The sequence below is a fragment of the Gallus gallus genome, chromosome 13, assembly GCF_016699485.2.
Source record: "Gallus gallus isolate bGalGal1 chromosome 13, bGalGal1.mat.broiler.GRCg7b, whole genome shotgun sequence".
Lineage (NCBI taxonomy): Eukaryota > Metazoa > Chordata > Aves > Galliformes > Phasianidae > Gallus > Gallus gallus.
This window is the reverse complement of record NC_052544.1, coordinates 16,115,736-16,137,166: the sequence shown is the minus strand read 5'-3', so window position 1 is coordinate 16,137,166 and position 21,431 is coordinate 16,115,736. Positions and strand designations below refer to the sequence as shown.

The following is a 21,431-nucleotide window of genomic DNA, read 5'->3' as shown; positions in this document are numbered from 1 at the left end:
TGCCCGGTTTGGTGTTCCCGAGCAAGCGAACAGAAGCAGGAAGGGGCATTTGGGCCCCGGCTGCCCCCAGGCCACTCTCTGAAGCTGCTGTTCTGTGGGGAAGGTGCAGCCGTGTGGTCTGCCTGCAGGTCTGGAGAACTAACCTCGAGTCTGATGCAAACAGAGAATATATGATGCAGCAATGAAGATGCTTTCCGAGGAGAAGAAAGCGGAGACAGTGAGTGCCCCTTGTTGCAGATGAGGTAAATGATCCTGAGAGGTCGGGAGAGGCAGTGCTGGAGGCTGCACCCCCTGCTCCCATCCTCCGAGCCTCCCTCCCTCCCCTCACTGCCCTGTGGAGGTGGGGGATCCCTCAGGCTGCCGCCCAGGGCCCAGCCAGCACAGCGGCTTTCGGTGGCAATAAGGAATTGTAAAATCAAATTGACTACTGCAGAATTCAGGCAGTTCTGGTTATGAACGTAATTGGCCTGATTGGAGGGGAAAGGCACAGCAACTTAAAACGTGCCAGAACCACTAAAAATTTGAGCATTGTAAATATTGCTGTTCAGTAAGGAATTCTCATTCTAAGTAAAAATCTCCTGGGGAATAATAGAGGATGGAATAAAAAGGCTGGAATTCTTGTCTGGCATCTGTACATCAAAGCAGAAATTATTGCATTGCCTATTTGATGACGGGTAAATCTGTGCATGCGTGCGGGTGTCTGCAGATATTGTTTTACCTTTCCTTCCTTCTAAATGTGGACGCAGAGATGAGAGAGGATTCACCTTAATGCCACTGAAAGGCGTTAATGGAGAAATGAGCTTTGGATTCCTTAAAATTATTTAGGAAGAAAAAAGCTCAGGGCTGCAGCACATGCAGCAGTGTGTGAACCGAATGCAGTGCTGAGCGGGTGCTGTGCCCATCCGTGTGTTTATATTAGGTCAATAAAGATGCTCTGCTGGCTGCATCTGCAGATACAGTAGCCAATTGATCTAATGCAGTTTCTAAAGGCTTTCTATACAGGTGATGTCATCCTTTTAGCTCGGTTCCCCTCCCACTCTCTTTCCTCCTTATTAGATATTTCATCTTGCTGCGGAGCATCCAATCGATGGGAGCTTCTCCTGAGGGAGCTGCTGAGAAGCAAGCAAAGATAGTAGGAATTGGGGCTCCAGCAGGCAGCTCGCTGTAGCCATGGACGTACGGTTCGGTTGTGCATTACAGAAATGTTTTAATTGGAAAAGCTAGGCGTGGATGGACTGTGTCTGACCGATGCATTAGAATACTGAGCAACGCTGCAGAGTTGTAAACTGCATAAAAAAAAAGAGGGGTGGGGGGGGGGCAAAAGAGAAAAGGGTTTGTATTGCAGAGGCTTCTAATGCATTCCACAGTGCAAACCTGTTAGAGCACATATCCTGGAGCTACAGTGCGGAGACTAATTCAATTTTTGCAGTTACAAGATGGACAAGAGTATAAAGAAGAAACTTTAATATCCAGGGTGTGGGATTCCTGAATTGCCTGGGATGCTGAAGAACCTGTGCAGAATTTCATCTACGATAGGAATGTGAAGTTCCCGAAAAGTGGACCTGAAGATAAGCCACCGTAAATGCATTTTAGTGGAGAGAAAAACGGAATTGGAAGAATTCTTATCTCACCTTTTAATGTATTGTAGCTGTAACGTGCAATTCGAATCCATTTCAGAATTAATTCCATCTTAGCAGCACTTTTCAGGTGCATGCCTCTTGCCTGGGGGCACCCTTGGATATTTGTATTGGAAGAGCTAGGAAACATTTTGACTTGAATCGATGTGCTTATTAAAACCGGAACATTTTAATAGGAATTGCTGCTGCTAACTCACTGCAACGCTGCAAACTGCTCCGGTACGGGAGAGCTGTAATCGAGTTCGGTGTGAAATTCAAGCCCGAGAAGTTGCATACATCTATATTTGCTGCTTTGGTTTATGACTTTTCACAGCAATCCAGAGAGGATTTTACTCGCTGTTTTTTTTTTTTCCCTGTGGCTTTTATTTGAGAAAGGAAACTTTTTTTTCTCAGCCTAAGAAATGGCTTTTCTTGTTCGCTGCTACGCCAACTGCCTGCAGCCGTGGGCCTCCAAAGTAAGTAGGACTGTGTGTGTGATGCTTTCTGTGGGCTGCAGTGCATGGGGCTGACGGGGTGCTGCATCTCGGAGCTGTGGGCTCTGCGCGGGGCTCCTCTGCTGGAGTCCTGTCTGAGTGGGAAGGGAGGACCTTGAGATATTGAAATTGTTTCGTGTGTTCTAATAGCCTGCAAATGGACAGGAAGCATAAAAACGTCATTTTCTTAGGAAATGTTTAAAGCTTGCTTTTTATCCTGTCAATATATGGAGCAAGCATAATGGAAGTATAACGTTTTTATGGCTGCCTGTATATACTGCTAACTTGAACATATCGATGTCTGAGCCCACGGATGCTCTGGCACTGGGGCAGTATGAGGCTGCACTGCTTGCTTCCTTTGTGCAGCGTTGTGGAACTGGTTAATTATTTAGCTGAACTATGAAATTACAATTAGCTTCAAGAGGCACTATTTAGTCTGTTTGAAGATGCCGTGTTTGTGTAGAGCTGGGGAGGGAAGGGTGTTTCTTCTGAAGAAGGTAATGAGATCTCGAATGTTCGAGCAGCCCAACCGACCGAGATAAAAGCCTGTAAAGAAATATAAAAGATGCACTGTTTGTCAGACTGCAGGTTGGTTTGCAGGAGTTCCCCGTGTTGGAGTGAGGCTGCGAGCAGTACCAGCACCCGAGACGCAGGAATTGCCCTACAAACCTGAGGCCAGGCACACATGTCTTGTAACCTCTTACAGTTCTGTTTGCCTCTGAGCTTCTGCCACGCAGGGGTGAGGACTGTGCAGGCTCCCCGTGTGTCACAGCCAGCAGTGGCAGAGGGCAGCGGGTGAAATCCCTCTGCTCTTGGGATCAGGAGGTGTGGTATTGGCTTCTGAGCAAGAAATACGCTCTGTAGTTGGTTCCAAGAAGTTTTAGGGACCAGGTGACATAGCATAGCAGTGTGCAGACACACTGCAGGGAAACCCAGCTGGGTGGGCTTGACGGCTTTCCTTTTTTAGAACTAGAAGCTGAACTGTGTGCAGGGGGCAGTGCTGGGATTTAGGGTTTCCACACAGAGTTGCCAGAATTAAGGTGGGAATTGGGTGTGTGTTTATGGCCCAGCTCAGCAGTGCTGCGTGCTGAGTCTACTGATGCCATTGGCGAAAGCAGTGGGCGCTCAGAACTCCTGTGCTGGAACATGTGGCTCTGACTGTGGGCCCCCTGGTCATCCTCGGGCACCCCACGGTGTCTGCAGTGCATGTGCAGATTCCATTACTTTGTCTGTTCCTTATCTGCAGACAGGCAGTGTGCAGGGTTTGCTCTGCTCGCCCGCACCGCCCTTGCAAAGAAGCCCTGAAGGTGTGATGCTGCTTACAAAATGGCAATGCTTAGTCACGTTTGGGCTTCTGCTGGGATGGCTCTTTCAGGAGAGTTTGGGCCCGAGTGAGAAACCAACAAATGAGAAAGCCCTGTGCTTTGCAGGGGGAAAAATGATTGCAAGGACTTGTGGCCCCCTGTGTCAGCGCTGGGGATGGCACCCAGCACATTGCTGCCATTTATTCACTCGTTTGCAGTTCATAAATGAAATGCTGTAAGATGTTGGGCAGTGTGATGGGTTTTTTTTCCTTTCTTTTGTTGTTGTTGTTGTTTTCTTTCTTTTAAACAGTTGCTGCAAGCTAGTAGCTGCTTTTGTGTATCAGTCCTCGGATAATTTGTTGTCTTTGAAACCAACCCAGGAAAAGCAGCTGTTCCCCCTCCTGCAGAGCCCCCCAGAGCTCCTTTAGGTCCCTGCAGCCCCCAGAGCTTTGGAAACTCATCTGTTCCTGGAGCTCTGCAGCTCTGGAAAGTAGGACTGACCACAGCGGTTGTCTGTGTGCCATCTGATCTCATTCCCTTTTCTGAACTTCATACCGTGTTTTCGCTGTGATGGATGTTTTATCATAGTACATATTACAATGAAATAACTGACCTGAGAATTTTAGATATGCAAGTTCATAACTTTAACTTGCAAATGTCAGGTGTTTTACAGCCGTGCTCTGTAGCTGGAGCCGCTTCTGGCTGCAGAACAGCAAACATCTCATCTTTGCTTTCTCAGTGACTAAGCCCAAAGTTCCGTAGACTTCTGTGGATATCTGTCCCAGATTTTTAAATTAGATGCTATTAAAGTGTGATGTAGGACAACAGCCTGAAAATGGACGGTTGACTCATTAGAGCTGTTCAGAATGTGGCAGGGTAACATTGCATCTATTAAATCAGAGCAGAATGAAGTCACATTTCTTGTGACTAAGCAGGAAGGTGAGCTGATGTGAGGGCATGTAAAGGAGGGCACAGCGGTGGGTCTTCGTGGCTGTGTGGTGACATGGGAGCTGCCTTGGGGAGCGCTGGGAGCTGCTGCCTCCAGGGGAGGAGCTGTGGATGTGGAGGGGTCCGTGCCCCTCGTCTCCCCGTGGAGTGGGTCTGTTCCTTTTGGCTTCCCAAAGTAAAGGGGACAGAGCAGACAGCTGTAAAATAATCAGTGCGGTATGTTTTCCTGCATTAAAGGCTGCTAAAAGGAGGACAAATTGAGAGAAAAACGTCAAGGGTGAGTTTCTGCAGTGCACCCGCAGCCTGGTGTGCGAGCCCTGCCTGCAGGATCAGGCCAGCAGCAACGGGGGCAGAGGTGTGGGCCGGCCAGGCTGTGCTCACAAGGACATCAGGCACACAGCTCACACCAAGTGGGTTTCCTGTGATGCACAGTATTTGAATGCAAACAAAGTAATGGTTTCAAATACATCTCAGCAAGACTTGGATTGTCTTTGATAATTCTGACTGTATCTTCTAGTGTCTGCGCTGCACTTTCTGGTATGAGACTCGTAAACATTGTGAAGTCAGAACTCTTTAATGCTAATCTTAGCAATTGAGATGTGTCAGGTCCTCCACTGATAGAAGTGTTATGTACTGCCTGAAATTTCCCAAGCCCAGATTGCATACACAGCTGCCCTGTTGGTGTGGCAGGAGGGCCTGATGGGGAAACAGTGATTGGACAACGTATCTATAGAGGGTAATTAAAAAGGGATGCTTTTGGAGATAACGTGCTCGTTACAGAAAATAAGGATCTTTGACCTAACATCTCAGCCTCTAAATTGTTTGATCCTGGAAGGAAACAGCTTCCTTTAAGATCCCAGGTGCACGTTAAAGTTGTCTTCTGTTGTAAGACAGACACTTGCCTTCTCCTTTTTCCAGGCTTCTGTCCTCTTCTCCCTTTCTGCTGCTCAGATAAAATCTATTAATTCTAAGCGTAATAACAAGAGGTACATTCGTTCCATAGAAGTTTGTGGCAGGGGTAGAGGAGAAGATTTGAAGTCATTTTCCATTCCATTCCCATTTCTGCTGCTGTCTGGCAGGGCTGTGATGCAAGCTTTAGTTATCCATAAATAAAAGCAGGCTAACATCATCTTCTGATTTCAAAGGGCATCAGTTTGAGATCCTGAGCTGAAACCCTCATGCAATTAAAGATTATTTTCGGCTCATCAGAAAGAAAACAGAGCTTTGATAGCGTGTCCTTGATTTGATTAGCTGTCATCCTTGTCTTTGCTCATGCACTCGTGTAAAAAGTAGCCCAGGTAGCATGAATTTAAAATATTGCCAGTGCAAATAGAACAAGTAACCCTCCACTTTCTTTTTGCAGTAGATTTTAGCAGCATCTTTGTCCTCCTGGCCTTTCCTCTCCATCTGAGCTCCTGTGTGCCCAAAGCTATATCCAGTGCTGAGCTCTGGTGCAGGTGGGACCCATGGGTGCTCATCACCCCTCTGCCAGGCTCTTGTGTGTGGGCACACACAGCCTGGGGCTGCCCTGTGGGTTCGTGTGCTGTTCCTCTGACTTCCCAGTCACTTGCTTTGTGTGATTCAGCCCTGTGGTTTCACTTCTTGCAGTTTTGGCCAGCTCCTCAACATAATGCTTTTCCATGTTTCCTCACCTCTCCCATCTCCATGCCCTCCAACAGGAGGATTGCTTTCTTGCTTGATATTTCAAGCAAAACTCCTTTTTCACGCACTTTTTGCTTGTTAATTTATAAAGATGAAAAAATCTTAATACGAGCACTTTGGCATTTACTCCAGAAAGCCTGAATTTTCTTATACTCCAGTGTACAATAAGTTGACGTTAATGCAAGCTCACATCTTACTACTTTCAACAGAAAGCCTTTTCCTGAAGGATTGTTTTTATCGGAAATTGGCTCTTAATATGCAAATAAACATCTAGCTTTTCATTTATTTCCTCCTGGGCTTTGTTTGGTTTAAAGCTGCTTTGTTACAGTTCTGCCTGCAGCAGCGAGCTGCCTCAGGACCACCCTGTTCTGCTCCTCTCGCTTCCACAGCCACGTTCCTGGATGAATGCAGACAAGATGCAGGTGGAGGAATGGTGCTGCTTTGTTCTCCGTAGGGCTGAGGGCCTCGTGCACAAGGCAGCCAGCCCACAGCTGATGCATCACCGTGCCAGACTGGCACAGCTGTGGGGCACTCGTGGCCCCGGCGCTGCCTCCTGGGGCTGCCCGGCGCTCGCTGTCCCCCTGGGGCTGGAAGTGCCATCACCACGATGCTTCACCTACCAGTGGATGTAAGAGCTTATAAATTATGCAGCCGAGATGAAGCTCAGTGTAAATCTGGAATTTTGCATGTCCGTGGATGAGAGCTGCCTCCTGCTCAGCTGCCAGGGCTCCCATGGCTCTGAAATGTGGGTTCCATGTGGGATTCGGAGCATTCAGAGCTGTCATCACTACTTGCCTGCTGCCATAGCTGTTTAGCCCAGGCTCCTTCTGGTCTTGCAGTATCTTGGTTTTTCAGTGGTGAGGACAAATGGCAAGATTTGAACTTGGGCACTAAAAATAAGACCTCTTGAGCATTGTTACTGTAACACTTTCATAATAAGAAAACACAGTTCTTGGTATTTTAAAACGTTATATAGCGAATAGAACGAAACAGAGCTGATCTGTATTAATCAGGGGTAAGAAAAATAAAACATCACAAAACAAACAAACAAAACCCAACGAAACAAAAGCGATTTCTGTTCACACGTTGGGTGGTGTTCCCGGAATTACAGAGCTTCAGCAGCACTCTCCGTTTCCATACCAAAGGTCTTCTCAGCCAAAGTCCGCCCTTATCTCCGAAACGGAGACGTTTGTGTGTCAGATGCTGAGCATTATCGTGAGTTAAAGCATAGTGGTAATCTATAATTCAAACATATGAAAACCAAATTAAAATTGCATTACGTATGTGGTTTAAGGCAACACCAGAATTCCATTTGAAATTCTGTCCTCATGTCACCCTGTGGTAACTAAGGAGATGTCATACTTCTGAGGATGTTTCCCTGCTTGGGATGAGCCATGAGGACCAGGAGCTCAGCTGCTATGGGCACAGAGCAGCCTCGAGGGATTTCGCATATTTGTGTGTTTCTTTTTGCTTTTGTTTTCCTACTTTCTTTTGTAAGCCTGAGGTTATTGCAGGAAGGCTAGAAGGGCAGGTTTCAAGGCACTGTAAGGCTGTCTGGCATGCAGTGGGCTTGGTCCCTGTTTCTTTGAGACTCAGTACACACTGCAGCTCATGAGCTGAAGTAAGGTCCGAAATAAAATTGCCAGCAAGTGCCTCCTTTGTACATTTCAGAAAGGAGAACTACCAGAGAGGTTTGGTACCTTGTTTCTGTGCACGATGTTATTGGAGGCTGCAGGATTTGAGCTGAACCCATTGGGCCAATATTTGATCCGTCAGGAGGTGACCGTCAGCCCTGAGCTGAGCTGTGAGCTGCATGCTTTGGGGATTCAGCTCCAGGGCCGGGCATTGCCTTCGTGGAGTCAAAATAAACATCATCATAAATCATTGCTGCTCTTGAAAAATCTGAAGAAATCTTTTGTGCCCCGTGTGGAATATCTGTGGTGAGCAGGAAGTGGTTTTGTTTGCATTAAGTCAGTTGATGACTGATGTCAGCATACATAATTGAGCTGGGCTCATTTTGCCCTCGGAGGAGCAGCTTTCTCCTCTCCCATTAGCACAGCTCTGTATGTATCTTATACTTACATCTCTAATTTGGAGCAGAACTGTGGCTTGTGTGCAAGAAATAGGTGTAAAGCGGAGTTAATTGATAATAAATACTTGGAGAAAAGGGCTAATGAAATACTGAAAAATAACTTTAGAGAACTCCAGTGGCAAATAAAATGTAGAAAGCAGGGTTTGCTCAAGCTGAGGCTGAGTGAAGCAGTAATGGTTTGGCTCATAGGAAAGATGTCAGAGGTGTACTGCAACTGCTGGAAGGCTGAAGGCACATCCTTACTTCTGTCCCAGCTCTGCACAGTGCAGGAGCGCTGCTCCCAGCTTCCTTGGCACAGGTTGTTTCCAGGGGAGAGGAAGGCTGCCCTGCAGGCTGCTGCGGTGATGGGGATCTGGAGGCTGGAAGTACAAATAGGAATGGAAATGCAGAAATGTGGGCAGAGCTAGTTCATCCCAATGGCAGCTCTGTGGAAGAGCTCGTATCAAGGGCATCAATGGACAACAGGCATTTGGAGCCTTCCTGAATTCCCACGTTGTAATGGGCTGAACTTCCTGCACCCCTCAGAGCGTGTTAATGGGTTTCAGCTTAAAACAGTGAAAAGTCCTCAGTGAAAAATCCCACGTGATAGGGCACACATCCATTATTTTGCTTTCCGTGGGATTGAGGTGGCACGCAGCCGGTGGGCGCGAGGGCTGTGTGCTGTCCCCCGCTCTGTTCGGGGATGTCAGCCCCGTGTTGTTTCTGGACATTGCTCACGCTGGCAACGTTTCAGGGAACTTCAGAAAAAGCAGATAAGGTGTGAAGTTACCGGCAGTCTGTAAAAGCAAGGACAAAACTTGCTTACGCAGGCTGTGGAAGGACAGAGTGTTCCTGCGTCTGGGGCCGGTGGTGCTTCTCCTGTGTCCTGCAGACATCGATCTGCAGCGAACATCCCCGCGGGGAGCTCGGAAATCTGGTGGCACGCTCTGCTCCGAGGAGCGAAGGGCAGCGGGGAGCTTTGATTTCCTTATGGTTCATTTTTCTTCCTTTAATTCCCACTTTTGGTGGATGCTGTCTGCCAGGGGACTTGCACAGGCTGTGCTTCTTCAGTAGCCCCGATTCTGGTGGTGAGTCCTTTGGTTGTTATCCTCGTTGCAGAGTGACTCTGTGTGTGTTCCACAAACCAGGGTCAGGCTTCTTTTGCAGGTACTGTCAGTCAGTGCGTGGGTCTCGTGTCCTCTGTGTTAATTTATGTTGCTAATTCGTGTTGTAAATGCCCTTCCAACCTCTGCTCTAAGGTTATCCAAACTGTTTAAGGAAATGCTGATACCTATTCTCTAAACTTGCAGAGTCACTGACGTGGCTTCTCAGCAGGACAGGTACCAGCAAATTCTGTCCCATAGGAAATGCAGCACGGAGAGCATGGATCCCTGTGCCCAGAGAGATGCCTCAGTCCTTTCCCTGCAAAGAACAGGGAATGCAGAGACTAAATTCTCACTTTATCCCTCCTGTGTTAGCTTCTGCCCTCTAGGAACTCATGACTTCAGTGCTGTAAATTCTGCAATGACTTTTCTATAGCCTTCATTTTTAGGCATTCCCGAGAAGCACAGCAGGAGAAGTTTATCCTCAGGGTAAAGCTCATTGTGAGTGTGCTTCTCAAGAGTAGATTGGTGATCAGCATGTAAGAAGATCCCATAATGCTGCACAGGACGTGTGCAGTCTTAAAAATCTGCCATACCAAAATTAGCCTTTAATTTAATTTGCAAGTGTTCTGTGACTTCTCTGCTGAGAGTCAGTGGTGTTTATATCAGAAGGGAATGTCACTGCAGACGTGCTCTGCTTGGGGCTGTAGGAATGGTCTGCTCCCTTGTGGAACACCGTATGTCATGGGGAAGGTTGGCACATCACTTTTTGTATGGCCTGCGTCATCAGAGGTATGGATCTATTGATGCAAAACTAAATTAATTATATAGACTAATTTAGAAAACGAGTGTTAATCGAGAATCCCTGCTCAGACACACACATCCCACTAATGTGGCGGGTTTTGCTGTCTTTGCATTGTTGCCCATCAGACACCTCAGTCTGGACGTCTGGAAAATATGATGTTGCCAAATGTGATGCAGTACTGCACCACGTAGCAGGAAAATGGGGTGGAAATTTGTATGTGTAAAACTCAGTCTGCAAAGCAGTGATGGCTGTGGGGGAAAAGGACTGACCTTTGCAAATTTGGGTCGGTTATGATGATGAGAGTGTGCAGCTGGTTGGTTCACTCCTCACCCAATGGACATGGGAAGCTCAACATTTCTGCTAGGGGATGGAGAGCAGCAGGAAGACTGGTATGTTTTTAGGAGGATGCTGTGGGATTCAGCCTTTCTGTCAATAAGCTTGGACTAGAAAGTGGTAGAGAAGGACGCATGCCTTGGGTGCGTGGTGCCAAACCGCTGCTGCTGCTCTACGGAGCGTCTCTGCCTCATAAGGGACAGTTATGGACAGAAACAATCTTTACAAAATAGTTCAGGGATTTTTACAGAGTGTTTCTACAATGGTTTTAGTGGCTCTTCTCCCTCCCGTGCTGACAAATGCTTGCTGTGTTAGCTATTTAGCAGAATGGTACATATGGCTAGATGAATAATTCAGATAGAAGTCCCAGTTCCTACACCTAGCCATGGCACGGAGTGTCTAAACCTCTAGATGAGAGGAAAATGGGTTGTTTTAATGCTAAGACCACAAATACCCACTCTCTGTGATGCACAGAACGCTTTGGGTCATTGGTTGTGTAGAAAGTTGTCATGGAACCCAAGGCAGCCATGATTATTGAACATGGTGCTTCTCCTGCTGGGTTATCTGTCCATGCTGTCGTCTCGTCTTCAGCCAACAGCTGCCAGCTTTGGGGGAGAAGTCAGTATTTTTGGCTGGGGAAAGGAAGCACCAACACTTCTTCCTAAGAGTTTCAGTAGCAGTGAATGTAACCCTGTGAATGTCTCATTCTGAAAACACAAGCGATGAGTCTTTGCTGGGTGCTGCCTGCTGTGCAGGAAGGAATCTGCAATTTTCTCTAATTTTTTGGTGTCTGGTTGTGGTGTGTAGGCGTGATTCCGTGTTGTGTGAGGTAAGTTCTCCATTTCTAGCCACAGCACGCATCTCTAGACTGGCTGGGCAAGTGTGTTGGCTCTTGGATGGAAACCTCAGCAGTGTCTGGGAGGAATCACATCGCTGCTCTGCTCTTGTCGTGCAGTGAGTTTGAGGAAGTTCGTAATTCTATGTAAGATCAAGATGTCTTCATTTGCCTTCATAAAAAATAAATGTATCTCCTTTGGAGTATACCTGGTTCAATGAGGGAAGAGCAGAGCTGCTCCATGGAGCACCAGCACACCAAACCGCTGCTCGCAGTTGCACTCAGTGTGCTGCATGCTGCTCCTTAATTCTGTTTACAATAAATAAAATAATTGATTGAAATGCAGTGCACATTCGGAGTGGTTAATTAGGAGATGAACAATTCTGGAACAGATAACTGGATATATAAGGCTTTTCTTTGATTTTTTTTTTTGTTTTGTTTTTTGTTTTTTGTTTTTTTTGCACTGTTTCTGAAAGATCCCAGTGTGAATATAAGTGGATGTTGCTGCTCTGGCCTTGTTTCCTTAACACATAATCTTCCAAGATGCTGCTGCATTTGGAACAAGTGTCTTAAGTTTCTCCCATATAAAAACCACGGCTGAATCGGTGAATGCTTTTCAGCAGTAGCTCAGGCAATTCCAAAGCTCTTTCAGCAGCATCATTACCACATCCATGAGTCCACCCCGCGTCCGCTGCTGCAAAAACATCCGCTGCTCGCAGGGCTGCTTAGTGAGTTCTGAAGGGAAGAAAATTGCTTTGGGTAATAAAAATGACACACAAAAGACAGAAGCTGTGATTTATTTTGGGAGATTGAGTAGAGTGGCAAGCAGCACTTTAAAGGTCACTTGTCTCAAATAAACCTTATATCTCTCTCAGATTTAAAGAGATGCTGCAGTGTTTCCTTACACCTAGCTTGCATTAAATGTCTTTCCCAATAACATATGGCAAAGTCCAGCTGGAGCATCGTGGGTGCCCATGTGCTTTATAGGCGATGGAAATTAATGTGAGTGCTGGCTGGGGGAGCGGAGATCAGTTCTAAGTGATTAATGACTTGATTAGAAGTACTCCTCTGGGGAGGAGTGGTGGTGGTTTGAGTTAGTCTTCAGTGTGCATTTGTGAGGAGTACAGACAAATGGCACACCTGACTTCCCTTTGTTTTGAGAGCTCCGTTTTGTTCCAGCAATACTTCTCAGCCTCAACACATAAAAATGCCTTTGTCACACACGTCTCACATTTTGCATTGCCAATGACAGCAGCTGGGCTGGCGTGGCTCTTTGGCGGCTGTTTGGGGGAGAGCTGCAGGGAAACGCACCGAGTCGGTTCTGCTCCTGATCCCACTCCTTCCTCCCCTGAAGGTCTCTGAGCCATTCCCAAAGGCTGTGGGGCATTGTGAGTCTGGCAAGCAGAGCTGGAATTCAGCTTCCACACTTCACCCTGCACTGAGCAGCCTCCATCCACACTATGGGAACCAGCAGCAGAGCCTTGGGGGCTTAACCCGTGCCTTAACTCAGGAGGCTTTAAGGGAGACAGAATATATATTCCGGAATATATATGGAATATATTCTGCCTTGCATCCACTAGTGGTATCTGCTGTTTTTCTGTGTATGGCACAAAAATGTGCACTGTAAGAAGCATTCCTTTGGATTTAAAACAAAGCCAACCAGTGCCCCATCCATGCTGAAGTGAAATCCTACCTCCCTTGTGTCAGCTCTTGCCATACACAGATAGGTTCCTTTGCCCCTGGGTTGGGTTCTGCCAGCTGAGGTCTTCCACCTTTTTACTGCTCCCCTCAACAGAGTTTTTTTCAGCCTGTAACACTTCTTGGTGGTGAAAATTAGTCTTCAAAGTGTTAGATCTGCTGTGTGTTTGGATCGAGTTTGCTGCTTGGTATCTACAGCTGGGAGGATCGGTTTGGTTTGCTTTGGTTTTAATGGCAATTTGTGACAGCTTAACAATCTTTTGCATTTCGGACCTTTAAAACAAATTTCTCCATTTTTGAATTCCGTTCTTCATCCTGGATTGCAGGATGAGGTGATGGGTTAGGACTGTGGCTGGCTGGCGTTATGCCTTTGCCATCTCGCGGGCTCTTCGTTCTGCTGGTGTGTGTCAATGAGCTGCAAAGGGCCAGACCTTTGTTCTGCAGGTGATGCATCATTACGCATCAGTGCCATAAGATCACAGGTGTCACTGGGCAGGCTTCATCTAAATCCACATTTCCTCACAATACGTCTCAAGTTTCAGGTGAATATTCAGATATGTAACAAAAATTTTATTGATAACTTTGCATGCAAACCAGATTTATATGACCTTTTTTTTTTTCCTTTTTCCTGCCTTTTCCCCCATTCCCTTTTGTTTACAGCTTCCAGCTGATCTTACCAAGATGCATCTTACAGACAATCCTCACCCTCAGGTGACTCACGTCCCTTCCAGCCAGTCTGGGTGCAGCATTGCCAGCGATTCTGGGAGCAGCAGCCTGTCTGATATCTATCAGGTAGAATTGCATTTGTTTCTTAGTTCTCTTTTTCCCTGCCTCCCGCCCCCCCCCCCGCCCAGCTGGAAATTGCATTTTGCCTTTCCTAATTGCTCTGGTAGCATTTTGTGCTGCTGTAATGCCGGCTGGTTATCAGAAAACACGAGGTCAGATGTTCACCACACACGGTTGTTTGTTATATTTGCTGTTGGCTGCCAGAATTTGGGCGGAAGTCCATCAGGAGCTGTGGCACAGACCTTGTGGGAACATTTCTGCAGTGACATCTGCATGCTCTTCTGATGGCACTTGCTCTCTGGGTTTCCCTTGGCACACATTCCGTTAGCAGTGAGGTAGGTGACAGTGACCAGATGAGGGTGGTGGTGACAGTATGTGTGCAGGTGAGCACTGGTGTTAGTGCTTGGCTTCATTGCAGTTTTATTAAATACCAGCTAAACACAGTTTATATTGATGAAGAATAAAATAGAACAAAAATGAGTGGAGTTGCAGTCCGGAATGCAACAAAATAAGTGCAGCAAGTTCTTACCCCATGTAGTGTCAGACTTGCCTACAAAAGGATCTTGGTTCTGGTTTGTTTCTTGCCTTATCGTATGAAGGGAAGACGTGGGGTTTGGTTTTGATGTGTTTCTTTTCCCCCAGTCTTGTTACCATTAAGAACACCTTGTTGCTGCTCCTTTTTCTCTGGAAAAAGAGGAATTGCATATAGATTGTGTGACACCAAAGCAGTGGCCGTCTATCACTGCCTCCCCTTCCTAATGCTTCTGCAAACCCGGTGCTGCTTCCCACCTCCACAGCTCCCTCCTTGCTTTTCACCTCTCTGTGTACCAGCACGTGTGCTGTTGCTTTTAAAAGACACATGTGGTGATTTATGTGCTGAATTATGGAGCAGATTTCATGTAACCCTTTTGCCTGTCAGGTACCTTCCTTGGTTATTTGCATTTGTTGCACACAGCAGATGCCCTGTTCTGCAAACAAAAGCATGCTAACAAACATGCTCTCTGCACCAACTGACTCTGCAAATTCCAGTGTTTCATGTTGGGAATAGAAGTTGAGGCACATCAAGAGATAACTTATTAAGCGCGTTATCTGTAAAGGAAGCAGAGCAGCTGCCTCGTGCCAAATTGCAGAGCTAGGTTCATGGGTGCACTTCTGATGGAGAGATCAGTTTGTTTGTCTCAGAAATTGCACAACTTTTTCACTTCCGAGTTCAGGTCTGCTTACATTACCAACTAAATAGGGACTGTTGAGTGTTCTGTAGGTATAGCTGGAATGTAGATACCTGTTCCCTTCTGCTGAGGACTGTCTGGGTGCAGTATGACAAAGAGAGGCTGGTTGTGTATCTTATTTACAGCAAAGTATTGCAAGTTAACTTCAAAGATGAGACATTCAAAGCATTTACAGTCTGTATGTGTTCGTCCCATTCAACCTATTGTTTTACTTCTTTCCATTTGCTCTCTACCAGCCAGCTCAGAATTACTTTGATTGTCAATAGCTCTTTCCAAATGCAGCCTGGATTCCGAGCAGCAATGATGAAAGACTTTGTTCTTCACGTTGTCTTTTTTTCCCCCTTTTTCTCCCTTTGGAATTAATTCTCCTGGCTCAAAAACTAATTAGCTGCAATCCCCACAGTGTGTGTGGCTGTGGTACCTGGGCAGCTCACGCACTGAGGCTGATGGCACTTTTGCTGGCCATCCTCAGCCTGTCTACCTGAGCCGTTTGGAAGGGTTACACTAAGTGAAAAGCACTTCCAATGAATTATTGATGAAGCAGATATCATTCCAGTAAGGAGGGTATAGTCTTATCATGTGTGGTTAAATGCGTTTGAAATGTTGCATTCCTGCTCTTAAGAAAATGCCAAAAGAGCGTAATGGTTAAACAAATAAAAATGCCATGAATGGAGTAAATGAAGGAGCAGCACTTTAATCTGCACTGCAACACTCAAACGGTGGTGAAATACATTTCTGTCCCTGAAGGAATTACAAATTTACTCATATTAAAATAAGCTTTTCATAAAGCATTGGAAAACGTTGCCTTTGCTTTTGCAGTCAGTTTCGTCTCTGTTGCGTGCCAGGCTCTCCAGGACTATCATTAATGTCAAAGGAGGAGTATTTTGGAATAATTCTTATTAATGTAGCCTTGAAATGACCTTTTGAATGACTGATATCATAACATTCATTTTTAGTGCGTAACGCGACCATAATTCCAGAGCAGGAAACGGATTAGAATGATAGAAACAAAGAATGAAACATTTTTTTATTAAGATTTGGAAAGGGTTTTGGTTCATCTGCGTACACTTTATTCATTGACAGTATTGAAATGAGTTTTCACTTCTTCCAGCTGCTTCTCAGGGCAGGATGCTAACCAGGAAATGAGCACAGGAGCTGAAGGTGAGCTCAGCAGAAACGAGCCCTGCCTGCAGCACGGCTGCAGACACGTTGCATTGAGACCAAAGCTGCTGAGGAGAATAAATTTGTGATGACATTTTCTCCCTTCACACCTTCATTTATATATATTTGAAAGCTTTTCCTACTTTTTTTTTTTTTTTAACAATGTATTTAATTTGCATGTTTGTTTTTGTTCAGCCTCTTTCTGACAATATGCTTACCTTCAGAGCTCAGTGTTCAGGCACTTAGCAGAAGCTGTGTGGTTATGCATATAAGTCGAAATGAGGGATTATAACTTCAGCAAACAGCCCCTTGGCCCTGTAATGGGTGTCCGCAGGGAAAAGCTACTCTGCAGGTATTACAGTGAGCAAACATTTCCGTTTGCTTTTTCATGGGGTAGACTCTATAAAGGCCAGCAAGGGTACTGTAGGCAGTCCAGGCTGTATGTCCAGGCCTGGGTGGGCATGGTCTCACTTTGAGTGCAATGGAGTCATTGCCTTTATCGGTGACTTCCAATGCTCTTCTTTTACCAAGTGACAAATTCTCATCTATTTTTCCTTATCTGTTTAGTTCTGCTCAGTGGTTTTTTCTCTTTTTTTTTTCTTTTTTTTTTTGCCATCTCTCATTTGTCACTTCAGCAGTATGTGTTATTTGTGGGCAGCAATGTTACTGCCCAGCAACAGTTCCATCTGTGGTTAAGGATTTTTAAGTTAAAATGGATTGTCTATAAAATATGCATCAGGGTTTAGGGCTTTACTAAGAACTTTCCTGCCAATTCTGAAGCCTTGGACAGCTTTCCCCTGAAAGAACTGACATGAAGGAAAGCAAAAACCCCATGTTCTTAGTAGCAGGTTGCACCAGGAGCCGTGAGCACTAAAATTACCTGTCATGCAGAGTTATTACAGAACAGAGAGTCCTTCACGTGAATACGTGTCAATATCACCAAAGTTATGAGGGCTCCTTGGCTTCCATTGCCGGTGCTCGGACATCTCTAGGATCAAGCTTTGCCAAACATAGTCTTGCTGTCTTCTTAAGGGGGCTAACAGGTGATATACAAAGTAAAAGTGGTGTCATTTTAAAATAGCAAAGAAGGGTTTTGGCAGTGAGCTGGTGCTCAGCGCCCTGTGCTGTGCGTGCTGCTGGGGCTGCTCCCACTGACTTGGCAGTTGGTATTTTTGCCCTATAGACTCAATCCTGAAAAACCATATTCGTGCCAAGTCTGAGGATTGGAGCTTCTGGTTTATTTGTTGTAAATTAGTAAAGAATGGAGCTTGATCAAATTGTAACTGATTTATCAGGGAAAGGGAAGATTGGTTGATTGCTCCGTGCAGTCCAATGCCCATTTTGAATATCACTTTCCTGTAGGACCCGTATCCTCCATTTTGTTACCTTAGCTTAATGTTATTGAAGTGGGAATTGGTTCTATACTCGGTTTTACTCTGCCTGGGAAACTGCATATGAATTGGGGCTGTTCAGATGAAGAGATGCTGGAAAGGTCTTAGAATGAAACGCGGCACTGAGCATGTGCTGCCAAGGCTCTCCAAGCACAATTTGCACTTCGGCTTAATTCCAAAACTGTTAATGTGTGAGCTACACAAGCCAGTAAAGTGATGTAATAAAAACAGATTTAACCCTATGTTTTGCCACCCTACTCTGTAGGAAATGTTTTGTTAAGTCACGTAAGCCTTTTTTATTAGGTTTGGTGGATAATTATAACGAGGAGGACAAGTCCAAAGACCTCAGGAATATACCTGACCGGTGTTTGTCTGCCTGGTGCAGAGGGCAGTGGTGCTCCATCTGCCCGAGGGCTGGGTTTGCATTGGCAGTGCTGTGAGGAGCGTGGGGGCAGCGCTCTGCTGATCGAATCAATGCTGGCTTTGGTGATGCAACTCAGACTTCAAAACAGCAGTGCTTCAGCACTTGCGCTGCTTATGTCATGTCTGGAGCTTCAAGAAGTAGACAGGAGACAGGATTAGTAACCGTCACTGAGTTATTGATAAATATTTCTCACTTCGGAAGAGCAGAGAGTGCTCCATCTCCTTTTTAATATCCTGCCATCAAACATTGGGTTGCACCCAATGGAGCAGAGACATCTAACAGCTCTGCGTTGTGGTGGAGTCGTTAGCTCATCGCTGGCTCTCCAGCTGTTCTCATGAAGTGTCTGGAAGTGAAATGTTGTAGGCACGTCAGGGAATTGGTGTTAATGAACAATATTCTAATTGACTGTGGGGGAAGGTTCCACTGGGGCTCTTCTGATGGTTGTAAAAGTGAATGACAGTAAAGGAGATGGGCATAGATACTCGTATTTTTGCCATCTTCTCAAATGTGTGCCTCTGAAAATGTACCAGAATTGAATATATGTGTTCAGGATACGTGGTGGACTGATGGCACTTTAAAAAACAAAATCATGGAAATCAGTGTTAAAACAATCTGTGTCTAACAACTGCCAGTGGGAGTTTGTTTACAGAGGATCTTACAATGGGTGTCCATTGATCAGTTGCATGCTGCCTTGAATTAAGACAAAATGATTGAGGAGGTATTCTGTGGAAACTGGAAGTTTGAAACTGCTTGATTTTGGGGTTTTTTTTTCTTGCCTTCCATCTGTTTGGAAAGTTATTTTCATTCCATTACATCATTTAAACTTTACATGAGAAAGTATTGCAAACAATTCTTGTGTGATGCTGCTTTCTGGTGCCAGCATTTCTCTATCTTAAACTGTGGCTTCGTGTGTCTGCTCAGTTTGATGTCTATATTGCCATCAATTGATGGCAGCAGAAATGTGTCTATAGACGTTGGATGACTAGTGTTATTACTGTATTACACCTTGGTATTGCTACTTGGTTAATATTAAGCCTTAAGTTGTGAGAAGCCATTTGTTCACGTGAATTCCCACGGACTGAGCACTATAAAGAAGTGAGAGTTGGCCAGCAGGGACAGGAGTAGTCGTCCTCATCTCTTTTTTTCAGTTTTGCTCTCCACCTGACACACTGATGGTACACCAGGACTAAAACCACTGTACAATACTGACATTAAAAATAAGATCAGTTCCCTTTAATTGTATCCACTCAGCCATCAGACGATAATCTTTGTCCCTCGATGTCACACAGTTGGTATTGATGGGCTTGTATTGCCTGCAGATCATTGGGAGTGTCATTAGTAAAGAAAGAGAGCACGTGCCCAGTAATCTAACTTTGTATTCAGAACTTGTGGTCATAACTCTGTAGCATGGTGTTGCTTTATGCCACGGGTATATATTTATAATGTCTATTTTCTACTTTAAATTGTTGGTCATATAATTTTTTGTATTATTAACTCTACTAAGATAAGACCGAAATTAATCGAATGGAATCATTGAAGTCTTTATCTGATGGATGTCTTCTCTGTAGGCTACAGAAAGTGAGATGGGAGATGTTGATTTAACAGGTCTTCCAGAAGCACCTGTAGACTCTGAAGATGAAGAAGAAGAGGAAGACGAAGATATTGACAGAACTTCAGATCCACTTCTAGGGCGAGATGTTGTACGAGAGTGCCTTGAGAAAGAGCCTGCAGATAAAACTGATGATGATATTGGTGAGGAGAAAAGAACAGATCTTTGTATAAACCTGTGCCATGTAACTTCAGTCGGAGAGCATACATGTAAACTGTTAAGCTAATATTAAATGTATATCATCATCACTGTGAATGATGCCTTCCAGAGATCACTTTGCTCTAGGGATACTGTTAAGTAAAGGACTTTCCTTCTATCTGGAAGAGCATTTGTTCTGAGAATTCAAGTACTTTGAAAAAACAGGCTTTGAAACCCTTACTGTGTGTGAAGTGTTGCAATCATTGGATCTGTTGACAGGAGGGTAACGTGGTAATTCTGACTGCCTGTGACTGTTGAATTGATTAATTATGGAACATTGGGGAGAACATACTGGTGCTGCAGTGTAGATAAGCTTAATCGTAAACTGCAAGACATTTGAAAGGAAAATAATTCATTGCAGTGCCTAACTGGAAATTGGCATTAGCTAATGGCAAAATTTGGGTTCTACTATACTTCCCATTACTTCTCTAAACTCTGAAAAGTGTTCCATGCTCTTGATAAACTTATAATTACTGTACAGTAAGGGTATTTTTATTTCTTCTGAATGTTTGAAGCTGAAGTGCTTTTACACTTCGCTAGATTGCTGCCATAAGAGTCAATCAGGGCACGATCAGGACTGCAGAGCCAAGGTTTTTTTCCCCAGGTTCTGATGACAAATCGCATACTGGGCTCATTTAGCTGCAGGCACTAACAAGGATTGTAACACCACTGAGCAGTTCCTTCTGAGAATTAATCTGAGGTTTAATATACCTGTGGGAGGGCATGATATCTAAGGAACCCCTGGGCCTTGCAGCCTTCATACCAGTGTTTTCTTTGTCTAACAGAGCAATTATTGGAATTTATGCATCAACTCCCTGCCTTCGCAAACATGACGATGTCTGTGAGAAGAGAACTTTGCTCAGTGATGATATTTGAAGTAGTGGAGCAAGCAGGAGCCATCATACTTGAAGATGGCCAGGAAGTAAGTAACCGCAGGCAACACAGTTGAAGCACCGTGGGCAGAAGGCTGCAAGTGAGACGGGCTGGGGGATGTTCTCTGCCCCTCTCCCACTCTTGAAAGCTAGAGAATTCCTCATCTCTCACCATGACCCACTTCCAAATTCCATAAACCTCAGTCCGTCTATGTGCTAGATTCTGCCCTGTGCTCTTGACTTCCTTGTTCAGCGCTTCAGTGTGGCAGAGTGAAGAAAAAAATCCACAACAAAAACAGCATTCAGTAATTTATGCTGTGGATTACTATCAGTTTAAGTGCTAAAATCAAGCAGTTTGTTTCAGAGATTACTCGTACAGAAGAATGCATAATTTCCATTGGTCAAATAACTCTCTTCTTACAGTGTAATTTTTTTTTACACACTATCATGGAGATGGATCCTTGAACAGTAGCGTCGGTAACATAACCTAAAGATCTACATTGGAAGCAGTTGCCAGTTAAGCAGTGGTTGGACCCCCAACGTTGCTGCTCTGAATTCTCACCTGCAGCCTTTCCCTGTCCTTCGATCCAGAGATGTGAGATGGCTGCAGCCCATCAGTGCTCCATGGGGGCTGAATGTACTCTTGTTTCCAGTAGTGACCGAGTGGGGGGAAGAGCCCTCATGCTCATTAAATAGTATAAATATACTGTAGCAATTAGCACACTGATTAAAAAGCAATCTATTCATCAGTATTGCTCCCTACTGAATTAGTACTGAAATGAATGAAGAATGCTGAAAAGCATTCTTGTTTCAGTCAGCTTCATTGCTTGCTTTACAGTACACATTTCTGGTGAATTACATGTTGCAAAACTGTGGTGGCAACAAACTGGAG

The 21,431-nt window shown here is 45.1% G+C and overlaps 1 protein-coding gene across 15 annotated transcripts in view; it reads left to right on the top strand.

The window, feature by feature from the left end:
- The window catches only part of RAPGEF6 (Rap guanine nucleotide exchange factor 6), a 106,322-nt gene that overhangs the window by 47,322 nt on the left and 37,569 nt on the right, over window positions 1-21,431 (top strand). For 13 of the 15 annotated variants that reach the window (XM_040647251.2, XM_040647247.2, XM_040647256.2 and 10 more), the window contains 3 exons: window positions 13,530-13,661; window positions 19,429-19,612; window positions 20,453-20,589. In XM_040647251.2, the coding sequence (XP_040503185.1) occupies window positions 13,530-13,661; window positions 19,429-19,612; window positions 20,453-20,589 (453 nt within the window). Of the gene's footprint in view, window positions 1-1,078; window positions 2,093-8,923; window positions 9,184-13,529; window positions 13,662-19,428; window positions 19,613-20,452; window positions 20,590-21,431 lie in introns of those variants that run through there. The other 2 variants (XM_040647258.2, XM_046900488.1) reach the window with 2 other exon arrangements.